This window comes from Balaenoptera ricei, chromosome 15 (assembly GCF_028023285.1).
Source record: "Balaenoptera ricei isolate mBalRic1 chromosome 15, mBalRic1.hap2, whole genome shotgun sequence".
Classification (NCBI taxonomy): domain Eukaryota; kingdom Metazoa; phylum Chordata; class Mammalia; order Artiodactyla; family Balaenopteridae; genus Balaenoptera; species Balaenoptera ricei.
Window position 1 is genome coordinate 89,055,806 of NC_082653.1, and position 23,727 is coordinate 89,079,532.

At 62.7% G+C, this 23,727-nt stretch overlaps 1 protein-coding gene across 6 annotated transcripts in view; it reads left to right on the top strand.

The window, feature by feature from the left end:
* C15H7orf50 (chromosome 15 C7orf50 homolog) overlaps positions 1-23,727 on the top strand; it is a 102,294-nt gene that overhangs the window by 69,807 nt on the left and 8,760 nt on the right. For all 6 annotated transcript variants that reach the window (XM_059898469.1, XM_059898471.1, XM_059898470.1 and 3 more), the window contains exons 3-4: positions 18,211-18,371; positions 22,526-22,607. In XM_059898469.1, the coding sequence (XP_059754452.1) occupies positions 18,211-18,371; positions 22,526-22,607 (243 nt within the window). The remainder of the gene's footprint in view (positions 1-18,210; positions 18,372-22,525; positions 22,608-23,727) is intronic.

The window sequence follows — 23,727 nt, forward strand, 5'->3', positions numbered from 1 at the left end:
CCAGCGGGTGGGCCACGAGCCGGGCTGTGTCTCCTCCGCGTCCGAGCCGGCGGCAGCGGCGAGGACATGGCCCTGTGGACGCACCCTGCGCGGAGGGCCCCGCTGTCCACTGCGGTTCCGGCACCGCGCCGCCTCGCCCTGCTCCTTCTCCACACGCCTCGCCAGCCCGGCTGCCCCGGCTCTCGCACGGCCGCTCCAGCCGCGGGTCGGGAGACGAGGGCAGGCCCCCATCCCCGCTACGGGGCACGCGTACGGGGGTGCCCGGGCACGCGGGGGCTTCGCGCCTGGGCGCCCCTCACCCAGCAGCAGCAGCGCGGATCGTCTCGGGGATTGTAGGTTAACCCGCCATGTGCTTAATGGAGGTTCGTCGCGGCCCCGGCTGTTCAGCCACGTCGGCTCTGGTGTCCGAGAGAAACCGGCGCTGAGCCTGCTTATTCTCCGCACCGCACGAGGGTGCAGGGCGAGTCGGGTGGTCGTGGGCAAGGTCGCCCACGGTGCCATGGTGCCCGTGGGACCTGGGAAGGGGCCCCGATCGCTGGCCTTGTGCCACAGTCTTTACGGAGTGATTTCCTGCACTTGAGTGGGATTCCCAGTGGCCACCAGGCCCGGTTTAGAGAGGCCGGGCTCCAGGGGATAACAGACCCCCGACCAGAGCAGACAGCTGGGGCTCCGTGCGGCCCGGCAGCCTCATCAGGGCGCCTCCCAGCTCCCGGGGACGCTTTGGCAGCTCCGCTTTGCAGGTGGGGAGACCAAGGCCCCGCGAGGAACTGACCTGCACAGGGTCCTGCCACGGTCATGGGCTGGAGCCCAGGTCAGTACCAGGTCGGTGGGCTTTGGTGGCCCCTCATGCTCCCTGTTCTGAGGAGCAGGGATCAGTCCATCCTCTGCGGTGGGCACAGCGCCTCAGCCTTTGTGCAGCCCTGCCCGTGGGCCCCAGGGTGCTCCCCCGCTCGGATAGGGCGGGTTTCCCCGTGGCCGTCTGAGCGGTCCTGGAGGGGTAGAGCCAGCGTGGCTACAGGGCCACGTCCGCTCGGTGGTTTTCTCGAAGCTGGATCTTCCCTCAGAGCCGAGGATGTGGAGGCAGTTGACGGTGGGAGCCCGTGAGATGCCGAGTCGTCGTCTGACTTCGGGAGGCCGGCCTCCGCGGTGCAGCCTCAGAGGCTCCTTCCCAAGGAGTCAAGTCAGCGCTCCCCAGAGTCAGGGGAGACCGTGGCACGTCACCCAACTCTGCTGATGAAACTTTTCGGCCACACTTTTAGCCAAGAAGAGCTCACGGTCCGGCTTCCAAATAACGCAATCAATGACAATACTCCGTTACTTAGAAAAAGCTGTTCCGCTGTAGTCATGTGTGCTTTTATTTGTGTGTACTGCGTGTGTGTGTGGTATAAAACATACGGATCACATCAGAGCCATACGCTGAAGTGTTCCAGGTGCGTGTGAAGAAATGATGAGATGTCTGGAGGTGAGGGGAGGAGGGGGAGATGGGCCACACCATTGGACACAGGGGTTCACCACACTTCCCTTAATAACAGAAAGAGGAGAAAAGAGGGAGGGCGGTGGGCCTGAGCACGTCCCGGGGCCGCCTGCTGGGACCTGCGTCCTACCCCATATGCGCTCACCCCTCCACTCCTCCTGCAGAAGGGGGTTCACAAAGCCGGACTCGCTGTCTTGCTGACGGTTAGTGGGGAGCCTCTGTCACGCCCTGTCCCTCGAGGGAGCCCATCAGTCGCTGCCAGATTGAGTGCTGCTGCTGCCGGTTAGGACCTCGCGTGCAGGCACCTCGAAGCTGGGGTTAGGAGGGGAAAGAACCAGAGTTCTTATTCCGGGAGTTTATTTTTTCTCTTCCCAAACCTTTAATCGACGTTAAAAATAGTGCACGTGGGGCTTCCCTGGTGGCGCAGTGGTTAAGAATCCGCCTGCTAATGCGGGGAACTTGGGTTCGAGCCCTGGTCCGGGAAGATCCCACATGCCGTGGAGCAGCTAAGCCCGGGCGCCACAACTACTGAAGCACGCGCACCTAGAGCCCGTGCTCCGCAACAAGAGAAGCCACCGCAATGAGAAGCACGCGCGCCGCAACGAAGAGTAGCCCCTGATCGCTGCAACTAGAGAAAGCCTTCATGCAGCAATGAAGACCCAACACAGCCAAAAATAAATTAGTTAAACTAATTACTTAATTTAAAAAAATAGTGCACGTGACACAGTGCTTCCTGGAGAGCAGGAGCGGGGTCCCCGGAGGGGCACATGGCCCGGGGTTTCCTCTCAGCAGCGCGCGCTGGGGGCATCCCGGAGTCTGCTGGCCACCTGCCAGTCAGGCGTGGCCCCAGAAGCCAGGGCACCGTCCCCACTACAGTGAAGGGTCCCAGGCCCAGGTCTGGCCGAGCCATATGGGGAAGGCAGTCTGCCCCATGCCAGGATCCTGCCCGAGGACTCAGAGGAGGGTGGGTGGGGGTGTGGATTTTTACCCCACGTGACCTGTGGAAATGATGGGGGGTGGGTCTGGCAGGTTCCCCTGCACAGAAAAGCGCGGGCCCAGGGCCGAGGCTATAGATGCCGGACATTCGTGCAGGCTGGTCCCCCACCCGTGGCCTTGCTCCCTCTGCCTCGGACGGATGGCCATCACTGAGGTGTGCAGCAGATTTCAGGACGCGAGATCAACATACAAAAGTCAACTGTATTTCTGTGCGTTAGCCGTGAACGCTGAAACTGAAATTTAACATGGCAGTGTGGTGCCATTCCTACCAGCCCAGCCTTGCTGCTGGTTTTCCCTATCCTTTGGGCATTTGCACTCTTCATGGAGCAGGTTTTTCCATGCAGGAGCCACTTTTTTTGTTCAGGGGTAAGTTGGGGTTTTTCAGGTGCCTCCTTCCTTATTCTCTTTCCTAACCCTATGCAAGCACCTCTGGCCGCCATCATCTCCTGCGATGCCGGAGGGCTGCCACCCAGGCTCTTGGGCCCAGGGGTAATGCCTCCTAGAGGGAGACTGCACTCTAGTTCTCTGGCGTGGCCTGAGGTGTGGGTGGGCATGCTTGGTGGAAGGCGGGGGGAGGTGAAGGGGGAGAGGTGGGAGGACTGTCGTTGCTCCTTGGAGTTTGGTAAGGAGGGTGGGCCTAGGGCTTGGCAAGCGCCACTTATGGCAGGTTTAGAAATTTCCAAATAAATCTCTGTTTATTAGTGGTAAGCAAAAACAAACAACAGTGTGGTGTTAATGGAGGGAGAGACACAGATCTGAATAGAGACCCCAGAAACTGTCCCACATCAGCAACTTGATTTTCGGCAGAGGTGTAAATGTAATTCAGTGGAGAGTCTTTTCAACAAACGGTGCTGCAGTAATAAGACATACACAGGGAAAAAGTGTGTCAATTCCTTGGGCTCTTCTATGTTGACCATCATGCCATCTGTAAATATAGACAGTTGTATTTCTTCCTTTCCAATCCGAGTGCCTTCGATTGCACTTTCTTGCTTTCTTGCCCTGGCTGGAACATCTAGTGCTGTGTTGAATAGCAGTGGTGAGGGTGGATCGCCTCACCTTGTTCCCAATCTGGTGGGGGGAGGGGGCAGTTTTACATGTTACGTACCAAGTTGAGGAAGCTCTCCTCTATTACTAGTTTTCTGAGAATGTATATCATGAATGAGTTTTGAATTTTGTCACACGCTTTTTCTGCATCAGTTGATATGGTCATGTGATACTTCTTCTTTAGCCTGTTGATATGACGGGTTTATTAGATTGATTCTTGAATACTGAACCAGGCTTGCGTCTGTGGAATAAACTCTACTTGGTCATGGTGTATAATTTTTTTTATACGTTGCTGAGTAGGATTTTTGCATTTATATTTATGAGAGATTTTGGTCTATATTTTTCTTTTCCTTTCATTCTTTTTCCCTTCGTACTATTTTTGTCTGGCTTTGGTAACAAGGTAACACTGGCCTCATAGAGCAAACTGGGAAATGGTTCCTTTGCTTCCAGTTTCTGGAAGAGCTCATATAAAATTGGTGTTAATTCTTCTTTAAGTGTTGAATAGAATTCCAGCGAAACCATCTGGGCTTGGACATAAGGTTCTGGAGTCAGGCCTGCCGTCGCTTTAGTGACAGCCAGGCCCTGCGATGGCCGTCTCTGGAGGGGCTGGCGGGCCGGCTGCACCAAGGCCTTCAGCAGCACTTTGCTTCCTCTTGCTTGTGGCCGACGGCAGACCCTGCTCCCCTGGGGCTGGGGCTCCCCCCTTCCTCACACGCACACTCACGATTTCCACCCGCCAGATGCTTCCAAGCAGGGCCTGACCCACTGGCGGGGCCACGTGTGAGGGAAGGGGTTTGTGCGGGAGCTCTGGGGGCTGCGAGCAGACGTCGGCATCCAGGCGGGTGTTCCAAACCCCCTGCAGCACTTCCTGTGCTTTCACCAGTGGTTGGTTCGCGGGAGGTGGCGTGCCCTGGAACTCTGGGCACGCTGATCAGCCAGACGTTCCGGCTAATAATGTCTGCGTCGGACATATTTATTCTTCGCTGAATGACTCAGAATGATCCCCATGATCTTGGGGTGCTGGTTTTGAGAGCTTGTTCTTACTTCCTCGGGGGAGGGTTTGGTGGCAATTTCATTCTTCTAGAACACCAGCTCGGCAGAGTTGTTCTACTCTGCCCCCCACACCCCCAGCCATCCTGGCTTCTCCTCTGCTTCACGTGGGCCTTTGTGCCCCCTCCCCGGGATGTGGGTGCCTGCTCCCTTTGCCTGGACCACCTCTCTCCCAAATATCCACGGCTGTGCCCTCACCTCTGGGTCTCAGGTGTCACTGTCCTGACGCTGTTTCCTTGACCTCCGTCCTCCTCCAGCCATTTTAAATTACAAAACGTTAAGTCAACCGACTCTCTGTCTGTTGTCCCTAATTTTCCTCCTTAGTATTATAGCCTCTCAAGGCAGTCTAACTATGGCAGGGGGTCTTAGTTCAGGCTGCTATCACAAAATGCCATAGGCTGGGTGGCTTATAGGTAACACATTTATTTCTCATGGTTCTGGAGGCTGGAAGTCCAAGATCAAGGCACTGGCAGTTTTGGTGTCTGGTGGGTTCTCTTCCCGGTTCTCCTTGCTGTGTCCTCACATGGTGGAGGGGTGAGGAGCTCTCTTTAGTGACAGCCAGTGCCCTCTCTTATGAAGGCAATGATCCCCTTCACGGGGCCCCCATCCTCATGATCTAATTACCTCCCAAAGGCCCCACCTCCTAGTGCCATCACGGCGTGGGCGGTAGGATTATGATACATGAGTTCTGGGGGCACTGGAACATGCTTTGTGGTAGCAGGCGTTCCCCACAGTAAGCTTAGCACTTAGAAGAATATCTCACGTGAAGATGTTGCTTAACAAATGTATGTGGAATGCATCCAGGTCTGTCATGTACCCGCTCTTCCTGACCGGGAGCTGCTGAGCCAAGTTGCCTGGGGTTCGAGGGCCTCTGTGGCCCCTCAGGGTAGACCCAGTGCTGCTGCCGGGGTCACGCAGCAGGCCACACCGTCCCACTCCACCAGCTGGACTCTGGCCACAGAGGCCCTCAGGGCTGGACCAAGCGCCTTTTCTCCTCGGTCCCTACAGGGAGCCCCAGGGTGCACTGAGTGGCCCCGTGCCTGCTGCCCTCTGACACAGGCCCGGGACAGACAACCGGGGGCAGCACAGCCCAGCAGCAGCTTCTGGGGGTGGGCTCCACCTGCTTCCGTGGGAGGCCTTGCGGGGACAGAGTGCATCCTGCAGGCGGGTCCCTGGGCAGAGAAGGGCCTGGGAAGGAGCTGGATCCCGGCCCATTTCACACCCTTTACCTCGTCTGCACGGTGCAGGCAACAGGGCGGCTGGGAGCGTGAGACGAGCAGTGGGCACGAAGCTCCCTCTGGGCTGCGTGTCCCCGCGTGCGGTGTCCCACCCTCACCCTGCCCCAGGCCAGCTCTGCCCCTCCTGCTCTCTCCTTTGTCCAGTCTCCCACGGTGGCCCGTTAGAGTCACCAGAACAGTACGTGAAGAAACCAGATTGGGGGTTCTTGGGTTGCAGGGCTGCCACAGGAAATGCACTGGGAAATCAGCACGCAGATCCTCTGTGACTCGGAAGACCTCAAGTGGAGTCCATTCCACGAAACTGGCTTGTGGCTTCGAATCTTGAAACCGTTGGTGTTAGCATTTCTGAGTCTCGGTTTCCTTATCTGTAAAGTGACGATGCTGACGCCAGCGTCCCGGGGCTTAAACGGGGTCACAGAGGTGAGACTGTGGTGGTGGGCCCGCCCCGCCCTGCCCTCCACTCTCCTCCCCCACCCAGCTCTGGCCCCCGCCTCGTGCCTGCCCCTGTCCCTGCCCCTGTCCCTGTCCCTGCCCCTAGCAGCACTCCTGAGCGAGCCTCTGTGTGCGGACCAGCCTTGGGTGCTGGGGAAATGGCCAAGAGGAAAAGCACAGAAAGATGCAGGCTTGGCTCTGGGACCTTGGGAGATCCTTATCGGGCTGGGAAGCTGGGACACCCACACCCGCCAGCCAGCGCAGGGCCTCAGCAGCCGGGGGACAGCGTGTCCTCACGCCAGGCTGCCAGAGCAGCCCCCCCGAAACCAGCCCCGCCTCCAGAGCCTGCTGCAGGCCTTGGGCGGGCTCAGCAGGCTCCGGCTGCGGGAGTGTGGTTTTCCTCCGACTATAAAAATCGATTTGCAGTTTTGTCTTAGGGTAAGGACACCTTCATTCATTTACTCCGTGGGCCTTTATTGATCACCTGCTTTTTGCTGGGTGATGTCAGCGCCTCCGGTGGGCAGACCCGGCCTTATGCTTGTGGCGCTCACAGTTTGGGGGGTGGAGCGCTAGGGGGTGTTCAGCGGGTGAGGCAGAGAGGGCTTCCCCGAAGCTGAGGGTTGACAGGCGCTCGGAAGTGAGCGCTCCAGGCAGGGGGAGCGCATGCGCAGACGCCCTGGGAGGAGCCAGCAGGCCAGGTTCCCCGGCTGCAGGGGGTGGAGATGGGGGGTGGGGACCGAGCCTGTGGTCGGCAGACGCGTCCGTGTTAACTGCACCGCGTGGTTTTCCTGCCTCGCCTGTGGGGACCTGCCAGGGAGCCCGGGCCACTGCGCCGTGAGGAGAGCCACAGGCAGACCCCTGGGCGGGGGCTCAGCGTCTGCCACTCGGCGGCCGAGCTGTGGGCCGGGAAGTGCTCGGAGCCCTGGGCTGGGCCTTCCCCTGGCCCGGAGGTCCCTCCCCCTCCCCCTCCTCCCCCCCCGCCCGGGGCCTCGCGGCAGCCGCCGCCCACACGGCCTGGGGGGGAGGGGTGGTCCGCGCCCCCCAACCCCCGTGCAGGGCCGACCCCGCCCACCGCCTGACCCCGCCCCGCCAGGAGTCCCGCCCATACGCCCAGCCGCGCGCTTGCGTCACCGCCCAGCCGGCTGGATCTGGTTCCAGCCGAGCCTAGCCGGCCTGACATGCGCAGTGCGCGGGTGCTGCGGCGGCCGGGAGGTGCCGCGGTCCCGGGCACACCTGGCGGCCTGGGACGTGGAGGTCAGTGCGCCGGGCCAGGAGCGGGCCGTGGGGGCTGGGGGGCGCGGGGGTCCGTCCTGCAGGGCGGGGCGGGGGCTCGGCGGCGCCCTGGAGACCCGAAACCGGGGGAGGGGCGGGGAGGAGGAGGAGGGGCCCGGCCCGCCTAGTCCCGCTTCCAGACGACAGGGTCCGGAGCGCCCCGCCCTCCGGGCCCGGGGTCCCGAACCGCGGACAGGCTGCGTGGGGCCGGGGCTCTGAGACGCGACTCGACGCGACGCGCCTCCCTCTCCCCGGGCGAGGCCTCGGGTGCCCGCCGACCGTGGGCTGCTTCTTGCGTCCCGGGACCCACGCCAGTCTCCTGGGCTCTGCCGGCCCCACCTTCTCTCTGTAGGAGCGGGGAGTGGTCTGGACCACGTCGCTGCCGCCTCCCCCAGGCTGGGCTGTCATCACCGTTGGCGACCCGCCTTCGGGGCCTTTGTAGCCGGAGGCCTTAGCCCTGCGAGGTCCACCGCCGCAGAGCGCATTGAGTGTCAGGACTTGGGGGCGGAACCCACCAGGGCATCTACCATTTTGCTTGTTAATTACCTGGGTATGCGTAACTCTTTACTTGGCGATGTGAGTGTTTAGTTTTTTAATTCATTGTTACACTCAGGAATTCTTACGAAGTGTGGGGGGAAGAAGCCCATCAGTAGTTTCCTAGTGTGATGAAATGATTTTGGAAATTACACTTAACAGCGGATGGAGCTGACATCGTGAGGTACTACGTGCACGTTTAACGGAGCCTTTGGATTTTCCTGTTTCCTTCTTTTGGAGCCACTAACATGTTTTGTTTTGTTTTGTTGCCTGAAGAGCCTGCAGCCCGGTGCCTGCGGGGCTGGAGGGCAGCTGGGCCCCTGTAAGGCCCGCGGTCGAGGTGGGTTAGGACGCGGCCCCAAACGGGTGTATCCGCTCTGTGCCCGGTCGTCCAGTTTTCCCTCCCGAGGACGCAAGGCACAGAAGCCGCTGGGGAAGAGGACAGGCCAGAGTCTGCTGGGTTGACACGGGGTGAAAACGTAATTGAAAATCTTGAGCAAAAGTGGGATTGTTTTTGCTTTGAGGGAAGCAGCGTCGGACGCTGTGGGAAGCCTGGCGCCCCAGGCCCTCCTCGAGTATGGGGGAGAGAGAGGTCTTTGTGGTCTTGTGGTATGTTTTTCATACGTTCAGAATCTGATTTTCATTAAAATGGCAAGATCAGTACCGTCAAATTAGGAACGACTGTCCGCTAATCTTTCAGAAGTTGTTGGAAGTTACGCTCTCGGTGTGTTAAACGTTATATCTAGACTCGCAGTTCGTACGCTTGATGTTCCACTCAGCTCTGGCCACGCTGGCTGTCCATCTCCCGGAACTGCATTTCCAGGTTAAACACAAAATGCAGCCTGAACTCCTGGTCAGTCACGCGTTTCCAAAGATAAAGAAAAGCAGCTTCTTGTAGGGAGGAGGTGGGCGTGGCGGGGCCTGCAGAGCGGGGGCAGCTTCTCTGAATACACGGAGCAGACCCTGCGTGACCTTTGCCTGCTGATACCGGGACAGTCCACGTTAGGCTGTTGACCGTGCAGAGCACAGCTGGGCCCCAGGCCTGTGTTGGCCTCTCAGCAGCGAAAGCGATGGGGAGGGTTGTAAATCATCCTCCTGCCTAGAACCAAGGAGGGCCCACGGGCAGGTCCTACGCGTGGACATCAGAGCTCCTGCAGAGGCCAGCCAGCCAGGGCCTGTTTGCTCCCTGGATATGGGCGAGATCAACCCAAAAGCTTAGCCGAGATTCTGGGAAGCAGTGAGAGCGGGCGGCCCTTGGGATCTGGGGGCCAGAAAGGCCTGTGCCCCCTCTGCAGCTGGGAGGGGGTGTGGGGTCCTGGCCCGGGCCACTGTCCTGGGCCTGCTGGTGGGAGACCTTGGGGCTGTGAATGAAGGTCTCCAGTGGGCAGTGGCGGGGGGGCGGGTGGCAGCCTCTTCCTGTCCTCAGGAGGCCTTAAAGACTGGGTGTGTAGGAGCCAGGTTCCTGCTAAAAGTCAGCCAACGAGAGCCAGCCCCCATAAATGCCTGGTAAGAAGAATCGCTGGACCCCCTCAGCCCACCCCCGCCCCGGGGCTCATCGGGGAAGCAGGGTAGCTGCTCTGGAAATGCAAATGCTGCCAGAGGAGCAGATCGTGTGGCCCTCTTAGCAGCTTCCTTCCTGGTGGGCTGGAGCTCTCCCTGATGGAATGTGCTGCCTCTTCTCTGTCCTGCCCCCTGTGCCGCGTGGTCTGAGGTCTCCGTGCCGCACCTCAGCAGCACTGAGCACGAGGGCCTGCCCCCGCCCCCAGCCTGTGGGTGCCCGTGTTACACCTGAGCCGGGTGCTTCTCCCCCTGCCCCCGCAGGCCTGCGTCCCCCGAGGCCCCAGGCCTGGGCTTGTTGACACGGCGCCCGGTGGGGGAGGTGCTGGGTGCACCAGGTTCCCGCGTCCAGGCCCTGGGCCTCGCGTGCCGGTGCTGACCTGCCCGTGCACCTGCTGGCTTTGGCTCTCCTTTGACCACGTGTCCCTGCGGGCTCTCCCCCCCCCCCCCCCGGCTCCTCCCTAGACCGCAGCCTCTGAAGGGAGCCGAGGGATCTCCCCCGTCCCAGCTCTCCCCTGAAGCTGTAACCTGGCTTTGCTCCATTGTCCATCCAAGGGCAGGAACGGATGGACAGCCTGTGAAAAGGTAAAATGAGTAAATATCTCAGGACTTTCTGCTTCCAGAAACGAATCTGATCTCTGTAAACACAGTTCCTGTCTCAGGGCAGTTAAACCACGCCTCCTGCTGTCCACAGGCCAGAGGGGGTCCGCCCCCCCCCCCCCCCCCATCTTGCAGGTGTGGGCCTTGCGGAGAGGCTGTCCTTGCTGGCCGGGACCCGAGTCCAGAGGAGATGAGAAGCTGATCACAGCACGGCCTTGGGAGAGCCAGGAGTCCTGCCGTCATCCAGGCTGAAACTGTGGGGGACCTTGAGAGAGTTTTATAAGGCTGGTCATCTACTCTCTGGCTTCGGCACCCTGATCTGTGTTTCGTGTGTCTTCTGGCTTTTCAAGTGCACGTTGGCACGTAACAAACGTTCATTTTAATCCTTGGGTTACAAGAGAAGTAGAATGAAAGTTAAGTCTTCTCGTCGCTGATGCCCCCGGCCCACTGAGCGTGCAGCCGTGCTCAGTTTTTGTTCTGATGCTGGTCTCTGACAAGGGCCAGTGTCTCCAGCCCAGGTTGGGGGCAGGTCCTGCTGGCAGCCAAGGCCACGGGGTTTGAAAAGGTTGATGCAGAAGACCTTCCCCAGAGCCCTGGCCTGTCTGCGAGGGGCCACCGTCCCTCGGTGGCACAGCCCCCCGCCTGGGCCATGGCCGTGGCCGTGGCGACCCCCCACCCCTCGAAACCCTCACCTCTTCCTCTGTAACCCAGGAGCTGGGCCCCGGCGGGATCCGCGTGTCTCTGGCCAAGAGGGTCTGGCGGTTCCGTCATATCGTCCAAGGCCCACATGGAAGGGGGCGCGGGGGTGATGGGCTGGGGAAGGGACGGCCTTCCTCCCAGGTGCCGTGTGGTGGTAGAGCCCAGGGCTGCGGGCGGGGCGGCGCTGGGCAGGGTTCTTGTGAGGGCTCCGTCTCACTGATTCTGGGACCCAGTGGAGTTGAGCGTTTCCTTGTGCTGTGCGTGTTGACAGCAGATGACACTGGCCCTGGGGGGGTGGGGGGTGGGGGGCGGGGCCAGGCTTCATGTAGTATACGGGGACCTCTCAGTGTCACCTCACGTGGATCTACCCTGGGTGCGGTAATGAAGCGCGGAGGCTGTATTTTGTGATCTGGTATCTGTTTCAGCGTGGGCCCCTGTGCTTGTGTATCCTGGTTCACGCATTTGAAAACGTCTGGTCTCTGCAGCATCTGGATGGAGGAGCTGTGCCCTGCTCTGAACGGCCGCTCAGCCCGGGGCAGCCGCCGTCCCTGTCCTCCAGGAGCTCACTTACCTCCGGCCGTGCGCTCCTTGAGGCCAGAGCCCGTGTCTGCCTCAGCACCGGCACCGGCAGCTCTGCAGGGCACCGGGCCCGCCACCCACGGCCCACAGCGCTCGCAGCGTCCCTGCTTCCCCGGCCCAGCCGCTCACGGGGTTGATCAGAGCAGCCTCCCGCGTCGTGTGCACGCTTTCTGAAGTTGTTTGGAATTGGGTTGTTTTTTTTGGCCAAGCTGCAAGGCTTGTGGGATCTCAGTTCCCTGACCGGGGATTGAGCCAGGGCCGCAGCAATGAAAGCCCAGAATCTTAACCGCTAGGCCACCAGGGAACTCCCTGGAATTGTTCTAGTTTTAATCAGAGTACTGCAAATAAAATGAAGAGGGTACACATCACTGTTTCTATTTCTCAATTAGCAGAGGAAACTCAGCATCACTCACAGGTTGGGGGAATGAGCGTTTAAAGAATTTAACGATTTGTAACTGAAATCTTAGTGTCTCCTGTGTGTTTCTGCTCTTGTTCTGCAGGGAAGCTGGGGCGGGGAGGAGGGGCGGGGGAAGGCTCATGGCGTCTGTGTTGCCTTCAAGTTGCCGTCTAGTTATTTCAAAACACGAAGTTTTATTAAAATATTGTAGGAAACACTCCCTCTTTTGTCCTTCATCATTTTCAGGAAAGGAAAAAGGAATTGATTGGCTACCATGAGTTTCCTTTTTGACTTTTAATAATTGCAGTAATGCTTCTGATTAAGGTTTAGTTTTCAAGCTGAAGCAGTGTCTCCAAGGAGCTGCAGGCGGGGACTGGGCGTCCTGCCCACGGATGCCTGGCTTCAGAAGCGGAAGGAAGAGGGAGCTGTGTGGCCTGGGGAGGCGCCAAGTCTGGGACCAGCTTCCTCTTAGGTGCCCTCCCTTCCACCCCTGAGCTCCCGTCGCTCCAAGGTTCAGCCGGCTCCATGGGACTTCCGGGAGAGGAGCCGGTGCTCCTGGCCTCGGCGGTGTTTGGACAGAGACCTGTGGTTAGGGGTCGCTCTGCGGGGGGTGCCTGGCGGGACCTGCGCTCTGACCACCTCGGGAGAGTCGCCGTGCCCTTGGGGACGCTGTCCGGCCTGTGGACAAACAGCTGAGCCGAGTGACGGGACTGCTCGTGCTGCCCGGGCCCCTGCCCCCGCCACCTCAGGGTCACTTTGACCCTAAACCCAGCCTTCACCCTGGGGTCAGGTCACGCCTTACAGCTCATCCCTGGTTCAGGCTCATGTTTCATTGGCAAGGATTTTTAACGTACACCTTTCTAGTCCCCTAATTCTGTGGTTGATGGGTTTCGCCTGGACAGAGTGGGTGGCTTAGGGGCCCCACCCCGGCCTCTGCTGTCAGCAGGCTGGCCGATGACCCTGTCCCCGTGTGTCGGTGGTCAGCAAGGAGCAGCCCCCCCTGACCCCCGACCCCCGACCCCGGCCTGGAAGTTCCACCCGGGGGGTGGTCCCTGCACTGCTGGCTCCAGCCGAGCCCAGGTTCGTCATCAGAGCACCTGCGCGGCCACCGCTGCCCAATGGCACTTGCGGGTGATGGAAGGGAAGCTGGACCCCGACGCTGAGCTTGATGCTCTTTGAAGTAGGCTTCTGAGGAGCACGTGGGTGACGGTCACTGCCCTCTCCCCACCGGGTTGGCCCCTCTGAGCCCACGCCCCCGGCGCTCCCCCACCTCTGCTGGTGTCAGGGTCACTCCCCTGAGAGCTTCTAGAGAGAGCCCGCAGTCAGTCGTCCCCTTCCCTCTCCCCCCCACGCCCCCCAGCTGAGCAGGACCTGGCTCGGGGCCTGAGCTCGGAGGCCCGGCAGCACGGGGCTCAGAATTGCCTGGCCCCACGCGCTCCTGCCCCTCCTGAGTCCTGAGCTGGGGGAGGACCAGAGGGTCTGCAGGCAGGAGACCCCCGCCCGGGCTACCCTGTCCCCCGCAGCTGTGTGGTGTAACCCGTGAGCATGAGGCAGCAGGGGCCCCCCAAACACGGCCCGTTTCAGGCCACCCCAGCTGACCCTTCCTTCCTTGGCTCCTCCCCAGACCTGTGACCCCCAGCGTGGAGAGCCAGACCCCCCACCCCCACCCCTTCCTGTGCGTTGGGGCCTCCGGGCAAATCCAGTTCAGAGCCCTGGGCGGGAGCTGACTAGAAGGTCCGAGCCAGGCCAGTGGGAGCCCACGCGGGAGGTCGGGGAGGTGGGGAGGTCGGGGAGGTCGTGGTGGTCTAGGTGCCCTGCCCAGAGTGGGGCCTGAGAGGCCCTGGGGGGAACCACACTGGGACAGAGGGGGCCCCAGGACCGCCCGTCTCCAAATGCACACAGAACTCGAGAAAGCCTCACCTGAAAGCCTGACACATGGTTGGGGTGCCTGGGAGCCCCAGAGAAGGAGAACCGACCTATCTAGCAGACGGGCCCCTCTGTGCCCTCCCGGGTCTGTGCTGGGCCTGCCCCACCCTCCCGGGTCAGCCTCGGTTCATAGATGAAGACTTTGCTCCTTGAGACTGGAGGGAAGGAAAAAGGTGGCTGGAAGAGAGGCCCGTCTGGAACCTGGGACGCCCTCACAAGGCAGTGGGGACGGGGGGGGCCTCTTGTGCCCCGTCGATGGAGCGTTGCGGGACGCCTGCCCTGACAGTGTCTCCTGATGGCCCCGTGCCCGCAGGCCAGGAACCGAGGCTCTGGTGCTACTCCCTGAGTCTTGGCCCCAATCCCCCACCCCTGTAGTGTCACCGGCAGGGGCAGGGCAGGCCTGTCCCCATCACGGAAGCGGCTGGGGAGGTGCGAGGCAAGGGGTCCTCCCGTGGTGGCAGCGGTCCCACGGTGACCGTCCTTCCAGAGTGTCCCGTTTTTATCTGCATTCCTGGCCAGTCCTCAACGAAGGAACCGGGGACTGAAGGCCCGTCTGTGGTGCCAGCGGTCGGTGCCAGCCTCGCTTCAAGGGGTCAAGGGGTCACGGAGGGAGAGGGGGTCCCCCTGCACATTCTGTTGCTGCTTCCAGTGCCTTGAAGTTGCAGGACCCCCTGGGCTCCCCGGGGTCCTCCTATGGGGGAAGGGTTGTGGGTTTCCATTTTCTGGTTCTGGCTGGGGTGTGACCGGTGACACCGCCTGTCTCGGGGTCAGGGCAGGGCCGGTGGCCAGAGCACGAGGCCCTCCAGGGGTCCAGGCGCCCTGCTTGTGGACAAGGGCTGATGGGCCTCCTGGCCTGAAGGACCCGAGCCTGTCCTCCTTCAAATCAGAGGGTTCTCTGCCTGAACTGAGCCTGTGGAAACCTTTCCAAATCGAGGTCATGCCGTTTCTGCTCGGTCTCTTGCCCAGAGTCACGGGGCTGGATGTTTCCTTCGTGTAGTTGTGTTTTCTCTGTGTCGCTATTCCCGTAAGAAGTCAGCACGTTTCCTTTTATTTCGTTGTTTATTTAGTGCATTTCCTGGATGTACTCAGTGCCTACGTTGCCCAGAAGCCGGTAAGGATTTAAGTGCTAAATGCATCTCTGATCACCCATGTGCTGCGTTACTTAATACGGTACACGCAGACCTTCATGCATGGACGCAATTCGTGCCTGGACCTCCAGGGCCCTCCAGGCTCCTCCAGGCTCCACCACGGTCCTCCATGGCCCTCCAGGGCGGCCTTGGCTGATCAGCTTGGGTGCACATCCTGCCAGAGCTCTGCCACACAGGTTGACTTGTTTTTGTGCCCTTTGAAACATAACCCTCAAGAGCTCTAACTGGAGAGGGGGATACATTGCTGAAATGTAAGTTTTCACCTCACTTCGTGCGAGGTCCTGTGTTTTGTCTGGAGCGGCAGCGCGGTGTGGCGCTTCCGAGGAGACACCAGCGGTCAGCTCCCCGTGGTCGTGCGAAGCTGGGGGGACGGGGTCTGTGTTCCAGCACTGACCCTGCTGGCCCCAGGCCTTCCCCAGGAGTGGGCCTGGCCTGCAGCGAGTCCCGGGGTGGCCACGGTCCGCAGGGCTTTCTGGGGGTGAGGCTTCTCCTTCCCCTGAAACTTGGTCCCCGGAAGGGCCCGCCCAGGCTGCGGTTGTTGACTCCTGCGTTCCTTCCAGATGGTCTTGGTGTTTTTGCGGGCTGTCCCCCCGCCAGCAGTACCAGCGGGAGGGGCAGGGGCCCCCAGGCCTGAGTGAGTTTAGGAAAAGGATGCAGGTCCCACAGGGGGACCGTCCCTGGGGCTTGGGCAGGTGTGCAGAGCCCAGGGGGTCAGAGGTGCTGGCTTCCTCACGCGGTCCACACCAGGGTTTGGCCCGGTAGCCTATGTTGTTTAATTGGAATCGCCAGCATTTAAAGTTTAGGAGATTCACCTGTAAACATGTGTTTCCAGCTTCTCTTGAGAGTGCAGTTAGCTCAGCATTTGCCCCGGGCCCCCCGCTCCCCTGGCTGCCGCGCCCCCGTGTCCTGCCTGGCCCCCGGCCCCCGGCCCGGCCCCCGGGCCCCATGGCTCCGAACAGCTCCGCTCGGGGGCCACGGAGTGTGGGTTCCCACCGCTGCCACGTCAGGGGCGCCACCGGCCAAAGCGAGAGTGATTGAAAGAAGCCCTTTTTGTAGTTTCCAGAGTCCGTGCCTAATACAAGACCGAGGTCCTTAACGCTGGACGTTCCAGCAGCCCCAGGAGAGGCGGTTGGACCCTTCAGGTGCCCCCCTCCATGGGACTGCCGGGGTCCACGTCCCCTCCCTCCCAGGCCCACACTAGAGCCCTGGCCATGTCCCCCTCCAGCCTCCTTCCTGTGCCCTTCTGTGGGGACAGTGGCACCTCGGGCCATCAGTGGGCCCGCAGAGCACCCAAGAGCCCTCAGGGAGCGGGACCTGGCTCCCGTCTCCTGCGTGACCGGGCTCCTCCAGCCTCGGGGGGCAGCCAGCGCCCCATAGGGTCAGAGGGGGTTGGGCGGCAGGGGCCCGGACCTGGGTTTGGAGGACGCCACCGTGTCCTAGTGACAGCGGGAGCCATGGTGGGGGGCGAGGGGCGTCCACCCTGGGGGCAGATGCCTCTGACCCTTCCATTCCCTTCCCAGACCTGCCCAACCTGCTGGCCTCCCTTGGGGGTCAGTGTTGGCCAGTCCCCAGCCCTGACCCTTCCCCAGGACTTAGGGCCTGGTGGCCGGTGCGATGCCCCCCTGCGTGGCTCAGAGGGGCAGGGCTGGCCTGCCGCTTTTAGTGCCAGCTTCTCTGTGAGCCAGGGGGTGTGTCTGCTAGACCCCAGCGCACCCCACTTCGGATTTGTGACAACGTGGAAGGGCCTGGCGGGTGTAGTAGTGCTGGAATAAGTCAGACAGTGTGATTTCACTCACGTGGAATCTAAGACACAAGCGGGCAAACCGAAGATACAGAGGTCGGGGTGATGGCTACCAGAGAGGAGGGACGGGGGAGGGCGGGGCAAGTTAGAGGCTCAACCCCAGGGTGACAGATGGAAACTGAAGGTTTGGTCGTGAGCACGCTGTCGGGTCCGCAGAAGTAGAAATTTACATAACGTTATGAGCCAGTGTTACTCCAGTGAAGAATACCCTATTTTAAAAATCTGATTTTATTCCCTGTCAGCGGAAGTCTGTGACTGGCGTTGGTGTTTTAGGCATGGTTGTGATTTTTACAGCAAACACACACCCCTCGGGCAGCTGTGTGGTCAGAGCCCCTGCTGCCCCGTCCTCCAGGCTGTTCCAGCCTCCTGCCTGTCCCCCTCACTGTCCCCCTGCCTCTCCCTCTCCCTCCCCCTCCCCCCTCACCGTCCCCCGCCTCTCCCTCTCCCTCTCCCCCCTCGCCATCCCCCTGCCTCTCCCCCTCCCTCTTCCTCTCCCTCTCACCGTCCCCCTGCCTCTCCCCCTCCCTCTCCCCCTCCCTCTCCCCCCTCACCCTCCCCCTGCCTCTCCCCCTCCCCCTCCCCCTCCCTCTCCCCCTCCCCTCCCTCTCCCCTCCCTCTCCCCCTCCCCCTCCCCCTCCCCCTCCCCCTCCCTCTCCCCCTCACTGTCTCCCTGCCTCTCCGCCCGGCTACGGTGCAGTGTGGGTCAGGTCTGCACAGAGCACTTGTGCAAGGCGGCAGGTCACCACTCCTCCCCAAGAAAGGAGCCCTGAGCCCCATCCGGAGGCACCTCCTGGGCAGGTGGGCTGTGTGTCCCATGTCAGGGCTGCCAGGAGTCACCCGGTACAGCCCTGAAGCTCCACGGCAGGTAAATCCCAGATGGTTTAAGGAGAAGGAGGAGCTGGGGAAAGCAGCTCTTTTGTTTTAGAAGATTCCGGAAGGAGCGGGAGTGGAGTGGGAACACAGAGGTTGTCAGGGATTGGCATTTATGACGGCCTGCCTGCCGGGGCACGAGAGGGGGTCCCGCTGTGCCTTGCTCTCCGGGATGGGGGCTGTGGACGCTGGGTGTGCGGGGCCAGCGCCAGAGGCCTCCCTGGAAGTGCTGGGGCCGTGGCCGGGTCCCCAGGGCTCCCGGCCTGCATCACAGTGAACTCGCTGGGTCCGGCCTCTGGGGAGCTCAGGAGACCTTGGACTCCGCTCTTGTTTGGTTTGCGGGGTGGGGGTGGGGGATCGCATCACAGGTTCCAGCACCTCCTTCCCGCTCAGCCCCAGAGAGACTCTCCCAGGCACCTCCTGCTGCCCCTGGAGCCTGGGGGGGGTCCTCGGCGGGCGCGTGCAGCACCCGCCCCACCCCGCAGGACTTCCCCCGGGATCCCGGGTCGAGGGGCCCAGCGTGGGCCGCGGGGTCCAGGGAGCCGCGGTGGCACCTGCTCCCGAAGCCCTGATGGCGGTCCCCTTGCTTCCAGGGAGCTGCGTCCCCGGAGGAGCAGCGGGTCCTGGAGAGGAAGCTGAAGAAGGAGCGGAAGAAAGAGGCCCGGAGGCGGCTGCAGGAAGCGGGCGTCCCCGTGGCCCAGAGCCCGGCAGCCAGGCGCTCGGGGGCCGCGCTGGCCTTGGACTACCTGTGCAGGTGCGCGGCCCCGGAGGGATGCGGGCAGGCGGACGCGGGCCGGGGGCTCAGGGCCCCGGGGGGCGGGTGGTCGCAGCCTCCGCGGTGTGTCTGTGGGGCCAGGGGAGCCGCCTGCTCCCCGCCTGGGCGTCTGGCACCCGGAAGCGCAGCTTCAAGCGTCGGGGTCAGCGGTGACAGGTCAGTACTTGCGGGCGTTTGGGCAAGGCTACCCCTGAGCCTCCATCTCAGATCAACAAAATGCAGGTAAAGAGTCTCACTCACCTGCCCCTCGTAGTGTTGTGACCGCCTGACAAAATCATGGCCTTGGAGCCACCATGAAAGACTCACGGGCCATGTGCTGAAGATGGCATCTCACCGCCACTGTCAACCTCGTCACCCCACCGACGTCACCACCCCCACCGACGTCACCACCGTCACCATCCATGTCACCACCACCACCAACCACGTCACCCCCCCACATCACCATCCACGTCACCACCCCACATCACCATCCACGTCACCCCCCCCCACATCACCAACCACGTCACCCCCCACATCACCATCCACGTCACCACCACCACCAACCACGTCACCCCCCCCCCACATCACCATCCACGTCACCCCCCCACCATCGTTGCCACCATCAGCACTGTTGCTGTCACCACCATCGCTATCGTCACACGTCGCACACACCCCACATGTCCCTCCAGGAACCTGTGTTCTTTCGTGGAATCCTCGAGATCCAGCCAAGGGTTGGGGTTGGTGGCTTGGAGCCGGTTCAGGAACAGAGTTTCTGGGGGCCCTGCAGAGGATTCTGGAAGGGCAGAGGGGCCTGAGGACGTGTGTGAACCCAGCGATAGGCTGGGAGGGGCACCGTGGAGACAGAGGGGCATTTCAGAGCCCTGTCTTCCGGGAAGGAGGAGCTGCCCAGCTGCCCTGGCTCTGTATGAAGCGGAATCTTCCAGATTCCTGGACCGGGCTGAGCACCGATGAGTCAGCTGCACAGGCAGCCCAGGGTTCGGGCCTCCCCCTCCTCCTTGCCTCCGTCCCCCTCCCGCTCCCCCTTCCCGCTCCCCCTGCTGTCTCTGAAGCCCACGAGGCTGTGGCAGAACATCAGACGCTACCCCACGTCTCTCCCAAGCCTGGGGCCCCGCTGGGCCCGGGCAGGGCTCCCACCTTCCCACCTGCTGGATGGACTGGGGCTATTCCCCCAGCCCCAGCCGGAGCCTGCTCTGGCACAAAGGGGGGCACAGGCCGTAACCGGGACGGGTGCCCTGGGGAGCCTCGGGCCTTGTGCTGGGCCTGCCGGAGCCCCCGGGAGCAGCCCTCCTTCGGCTCTGCTGGGATCTGCGAGTGCGCCGTCCCTTCCTCGTGGGGGCCTGCTCCTGTTAAGGTCTGCCCGCCTCCCTGTAGGAAACACGCCTTCGATTCAGTGCCTCCCTCCCCGCCCAGGGAAATCCGGTTGCCTTCCTCGCCCTGCAGGGGCCACCGTTGGCTGGCCGGCGGGGGCCACGTGGAGCCCAGCGGGAGGGGAGGCCCAGCCTGCGCACCGGCGGAGGGAGCTGCCTGGCGGCCTCCCCTGACCCTGGCCCTGGGCTGTGTTCAGGAGGTGGGGGGTACAGGGGTGGCCAGCAGGCCCCTCGTTGACACCTGGTCCCGTCCCGGCACCTTCCACCTGCAGCTGAGGTGATATGTTCCATGGTGAACACGGCCGTACAAGGCAGCCAAGAGAGGCGCCTGCGGGCCCTGCTGTCACTCGGGGGAGTGCTCTGAAGACGGAGGTCCTGGGGAGGGGCAGCGGACCCACTCAGCAGCTCAGACGGCCCCGCCCCGCGCTCCCCGGGGGCCCAGCGCCTGTACCTGCCTCTCACCCGTCTGGGTCGTAGGAACATCCTTCGTCCCTGACCTCACGGCGCCGAGAGCCGCGTGCTCATGGGAGCCGCCCGCGGTGCAGCACCCCCTTGAGAGGGTCGGGCCCGGCCCTCAGCCCCCGGGGCCTGCGCTCCCTCCCGCTGACCTCTGACCTCTCACTTCCCCTGCTCGCCAAAATCACGCAGGTGCTCTATCTGTGGGTCCCTGCCTCCTGGGGAGGCGTTTCTGGGAGGGGCCGGGGGCCCGCGTGGTCACTCGGTCGTCATTCACGTGGTCCTGGTGTGTCTGGGAGCCTCCTCTGCCCGTTGTGGATTTCCGTGGGGCCGCACACCCCCCAGGCCTCCAGCCGGGTGCCCTTTGCCCCCCGTGGGCCCGGGCAGCCCATCCGAAGCCAGTCCGATGCTCCAGACACCCGAGCCGCTTCTGGGGCCCGGCGGACCACAGGGTCGAGCTGACCCTGGTCAGAGCCCTGGGCTCGGGGGAGGGGGCGCTTCGGGCCGATGCCCAGCTCCTCCACGTCACCAACGCAGCAGTGAGGGAGCCAGGCCTGAGGTGGTCCTTCCCTCCCAAACCCTCTGGCAGCTCAGGAGGGACCTTGAGACCCTGGGAGGAGCGAGGTCTTCCAGGGCAGATGAGTTGGCCAGGGCGCGACGCGGGTGGAACGACACAGTAACCGAACTGGGGCCAGTGCGGCGGTGTTCTTTATTATAAAGACTGCTTGACCGTAGCGAGAGCGAGAGCCCTCTGGAGACAGCACAGGAGCAGACGTGAGGGGCCGGGCCGAGCCCAGGGAGCGTAGGGGCACACGGGCAGCAGGGAGGTCACGGGAGACGCGCCAGCAGACTTCTGGGAAGCGGTGCGCTGCAGAACCACGGGGGGGCACTGTGGACGTGGGCACCAGAGAGGGCTGCTTGCCCGTGCTGGGAAGGAAGCCCCCTCCTCCCCACCCCGTGTGTCCAGCATCTTCTGTGTAACTTTGTTCCGTCTGGGAAGGAAACATCTTGAAGGGCCCATCTCCACTTGCGCAGGCAGAGGATGAGCGGTGGGTTTGGAGCCGAGAGACAGTTACGTCATTACTGGCATCAGGGAGAGGTCCCGCGGGTGGCGGTGGCCCGCACAGACCGCCCCCTCCCAGTCGGGCCAGCAGAGGAGCCTGAGCAGACGGCCAGGGGCCGCTGACTCCCCAGCCTGGTGGCCCTTCCTCTCTCCCTTTCTTCCTCCCCTCCCTCGAGTCGCCCACCTCCCTCCCTTCCCCCTCCTCCGGGTGGGGCGCCCCTGCAGGTGCAGAAGCCTGAGCCGGGCCCTGTCATGGGCACACACGTCACCCCGGCCTCCCACTCAGCGCTGGAGCCGGGACTCCAGGCACAGGCGGGGTGTTGGTCCCCCAGGAGGGCAGGAGCTGTGGCCAGGTCCGGCTCGGTGGTGCCACGCGAAGTGCCCGTGGTCCCCGGGCAGACATGGGGCGGGGCCTGGGTGGCTGTGCCATCACGTGTCACGGCACGTGGGAAACGCCACAGGCGTGAAGCGTGTGCTTCTGCCTTAGCGCCGCCGGCCGCGGGGCTGCTTGTCCCGAGAGAATGAACCGGCTGGGCGGTTAGGGAGGCCGACCCTCCCTCCGTCCTGCAGCCCCGGTGCCCGCGCTCTGCCCCCTCCACGGCCGCCAGCGCCCGGGTCCCAGACACACAGACCTCTGTCCGTCCCAGCGCTCGGGTCTCCCCTGGGCACTGGCTCCCGACGTGGCCTGCTTCCTCCTCCACGGGCCCCTTCAGCCTGGGCTCCACGGGACCAGCCGCGCTTTGCCGCAGCGTCCTCGTCACCTGGGGGCCCGGTGCGTCCAAGGCCCTTGGGTGGTGACGTGCAGGCTGGACCAGTGGGACCCCTGCGTGGCCCTCGGGGTCAGGGCTCCTGGCTCCTCCCTGACGCCCAGCTCACGGCGTGAAGGCCATGCCTGCTCCAGTCGGCGGTCCTGCCGTCCTGCACAGTAAACGTTTCTGGAAGAAGGACTGAGGTTGTGAAATTCAGAGTGTTCACGTTAGAGTCGTGAAACGATGGACGTGCAGAGCTGAAAGAAAGTGGCCCTGTGTCCCCCGGTCCTGCTGTCCTGGCCGAGGGCCCCCAGCAGGCGTGCGGAGGTGATGGTCCTCCTGGCGCAGACCCCTGAGAGCCCCCTCGCGCCCTTGCGCTGGGAGGGTCCTCTGCAGATGTCCCGCCTCCCCCAGCCAAGGAAAGGCCCCCCAGGCCAGTGGGTGCAGGCCTTCCGGCTCCTGTGCAGAACCTGAGACGTTGTGTCCTTGCCTCCCCAGCTGGGCCCAGCAGCACAAGAACTGGAGGTTTCAGAAGACGAGGCAGACCTGGCTGCTGCTGCATATGTATGACCGTGACCAGGTGGGTGCACACTCGGGGGGGGGGGGGGGGAGGTCCGTGCACACTCGGGGGGGTTCGTGCACACTCGGGGTGGGGGGTGAGGTCCGTGCACACTCGGGGGGGGGGAGGTATGTGCACATTGGGGAGGATGGGGTCAGATCTCCCAGTGATGGGTGGGAAGGACCGGCTGGCAGGGCATGGTCGGACCACGCTGGCCCGAGGTCTCCAAGCCCCTCTGTACTCGGCCTCCCCTCCAGCGGGGGGTGTGGGAAGGACAGCCCCCTCGATCCCCGCCCCCCTTCCCTGGCCAAGAAGCTCCTTCCTGAGGCCTGTTCTTCCCGTGGCCTGGCCGGGTTATGATCACGAAGAAACCGTGGCGCTCGTGGAGGCCCTGTGGGAGCACCCCGTCCAGCCCTTCGTTTTCCAGAGATGAAACCCGGGCTCAGGGGGAGGGACCCGCTCGGTGTCGGGGAGTCAGAACCCCTGCCGGGTTTGCCCAGCGGCCAGACTCATCCGTGGAGCTCCAGGCTCCCAGCTGCAGGAGGCGGCCGCCGTTCCAGGAAGGCCAGCGTCCGCGTGCTTGGAAGTTCCGCCCTCCCCCTGTGGATCCTCGTGGGGTGTGGCTATAAGGCCGGGGCTGGGAGATGCCATCACCCCCAGACACTCCAGTGTGCGCCTGCTGCACATCAGGGCGTCCTACGGGACAACGACCCGGCCTGAGTCGGGGCTCCACGTCACGTGGTCACTACTAACTCCACGTGCTCAGTGGCATCCCTGGGCGGGGCCTGTCGAGAACCGCACTCACCCGGTGTCTGCCCCTCTGTCTGGTCCGGTCCGGCACGCGCCTCATCTTACGACCCTCGTGACCCTGATGTGCTTGCAAGGGCAGTCGTGTGGCAGGGCGTGGCCGGCGTGGTTGGTTAGATCCCCACCCGGACTCGGGGAAATGTATGTGTTCGTCCTCGTAGCTGGCCCGTGGTGGCTTGGTGTCGATGTTGATCACATGACGCGGGTGGTGGCCGTCGGGTTTGTTCCTACAAAGTTACTGATTCTTTCAGTCACAGGCACGAGTCTTTGGGGGCTGCCCCATCTCTCGTCACTCTCACTAGCCCTCGGTGACCCTGTCTGGGGCTTTTCTGTT